This window comes from Geospiza fortis, unplaced genomic scaffold (assembly GCF_000277835.1).
Source record: "Geospiza fortis unplaced genomic scaffold, GeoFor_1.0 scaffold23, whole genome shotgun sequence".
NCBI classification, from domain to species: domain Eukaryota; kingdom Metazoa; phylum Chordata; class Aves; order Passeriformes; family Thraupidae; genus Geospiza; species Geospiza fortis.
This window is the reverse complement of record NW_005054303.1, coordinates 14,227,822-14,230,231: the sequence shown is the minus strand read 5'-3', so window position 1 is coordinate 14,230,231 and position 2,410 is coordinate 14,227,822. Positions and strand designations below refer to the sequence as shown.

The window sequence follows — 2,410 nt, the reverse complement described above, 5'->3', positions numbered from 1 at the left end:
CCCTGGAAGTGTCCCAGGCCAGGTTGGACAGGGCTTGGAGCAGCCTGGGACAGTGGAAGGTGTCCCTGCCCATGGCAGGGGTGGAATGAGTTGATCTTTAAGGTCCCTCCCAACCTGAACCATTCTGGGATCCTGTGAATGGTAATTTGGCCTTGAGGATCCTTATGAATTCCTTCCCCCTTTAAATATCCTATGACTCTTATTCAAATACTTAGATACTGAAATACCTTTATTGCCTTTTTTATTGTTTTCTATTTATTTATCCATTCATTTATTTATTTAAATTACCATTACCCCTTGTATTCTCCCATGACTCAGAAACAATCCCCCAGTGTGTTTCCACCTCTCCGTGGTGAGCACGTGGCCACACTTTCCCTGCTTCCAGAAAAACAGGGATTGGGCACAGACCTGTTGAAAACTGGGCTTTCTTTCCACTCTTCCCTGGTTTTCCAAGTTGAATTTTGGCCACTGAAATACCTTATGGGGGCTGGGGGAGCTCATTTTGGAGTGACTGAACAAACCATTCATTTATTGATGCTCATTCTCTTTTTGTCCCCCCATCACTGACAGCTCTGCAGGAGGGATGGGGATTCCCAGCAGAGTATCCAAGCTGGATAATTGGGATATCTGGGCTTGCAACTGAGTCAAAACAATGACTCTGAGGCAGAGGGGGACGCTGAATAATTTTTCCAGCAACTCTTAATGAGCTGCAAACTGCAGGAGAACAGCCCTCACGTATCCCTGGCAGTTTTAATTGTGTGTTCTGCCAAAAAGGAGCCCAAAAATTTGTGCATCCAAATGTAACAGCAGGAGGAAAGCCCATCTCAGAGCCTGGGGAAGTAACTACTCTGTTTTGTTTGCTATTTGCGTGGAAGTCTGAGTTGTACAGCAAATTAAAGGAATTTTAGTATGGATAAGGCCCTGTATATTTGTGTTATGGGTTAGGATGGAGCCCGAGCATCAGTGCTGAGGTTTCACTTCATTTAATTGTGTGGTGTTCAGAAAATGGAGAAAACAATTCCTGGCTACAAGAGAGAAAGATTCAGGGTGTTTTCTTAAGGGTCATACACAATTCCACCAGAGCCTAAAGGGGCTCCAGGAGAGCTGGAGAGGGACTGGGGACAAGGGATGGAGGGACAGGAGCCAGGGAATGGCTCCCAGTGCCAGAGGGCAGGGATGGATGGGAGATTGGGAACTGGGAATTCTGGGCTGTGGGGGTGGGCAGGCCCTGGCACAGAGTGCCCAGAGAAGCTGTGGCTGCCCCCAAGGCCAGGCTGGATGGAGCTCAGAGCACCCAGGGATAGTGGAAGGCCCATGGCAGGGGGTTGGAACAAGATGAGCTTTAAGGTTCCTCCCAACCCAACCCATGTGGGATTCCAGGACTCCAGGAGTGATTCCTGTGTCACTGACAGGAGCAGGGGAGAGCACAGGGTGTCAGACACATCTCACCATTTTGATCTCCCAGTTGACATTCCACTGTTTCATGTTGCTGAAGCGCCAGGTCTTGACAGCGTCGCCCGTGCTGGCGTCCATGCGGATCAGCCGGTTGTAGGCGATGCCAATCAGCTCATCCTTCTTCCCACCCTGGAACCTGGCAGAGGGATTGAGAAAAACAAGTCAGATGCACAAACGCAGCAGCTGAGTTTACTTGTAAAATCGTTTTTACAAATCACAGCAGCTCATGTTTTTAATTTCAGCTGCAGCGCGACTTCCCCGGCCAAAGACGTGCCCAGGGATGTCCTTGCCCATGGCAGGGGGTTGGAATGAGATGAACTTTGAGGTCCCTTCCAACCCAACCCAACCCAACCCAACCCAACTCAACCCAAGACAATCCAACCCAATGCAACCCAACTCAACCCAATCCAAAGCAACACAACCCAACCTAACGCAACCCAACCAAACCCAACGCAACCCAGTCCAACCCAACCCAATCCAACCCAGCCCAGTCCAACCCAACCTAGCCCAATGCAATCCAACACAACCCAACACAACCAAACCCAATCCAACACAACCCAGCCTAATCCAACCCAAGGCAATCCAACCCAATGCAACCCACTCAACCCAATCCAAAGCAACACAACCCGAACCAAACCAATCCAATCCAACGCAACCCAACCCAACCAAACCCAACACAACCCAACCCAAGCAAACCAAATCCAACCCAACAAAACCCATTCCACAGTGATTCCAGGGTATTTAACCCACTCCCTGTATCCATGAAGGAAACTCCTCCAGCCCAGCCCCGCAGCCCCACCCACCTTGCGTTGAAGTGCGTGATGCCGAACTCAGGCAGCGACTGCCAGGCTTGGATAAAGCGCATCTTGGCCTCGATGAGGCTCATCTGGGCCACGTTCTGGTGAGCCTCCAGGATGCGCGCTGTGATCTGCGGGCGGCGAGACACGGGGGGGTT

At 50.7% G+C, this 2,410-nt stretch overlaps 1 protein-coding gene across 4 annotated transcripts in view; it reads right to left on the bottom strand.

Moving 5' to 3' along the window:
• The window catches only part of FERMT2 (fermitin family member 2), a 49,060-nt gene that overhangs the window by 633 nt on the left and 46,017 nt on the right, over positions 1-2,410 (bottom strand). For all 4 annotated transcript variants that reach the window (XM_031066295.1, XM_031066293.1, XM_014311859.2 and 1 more), the window contains 2 exons: positions 2,259-2,383; positions 1,450-1,591 (listed from right to left, as the gene is read on the bottom strand). In XM_031066295.1, the coding sequence (XP_030922155.1) occupies positions 1,450-1,591; positions 2,259-2,383 (267 nt within the window). The remainder of the gene's footprint in view (positions 1-1,449; positions 1,592-2,258; positions 2,384-2,410) is intronic.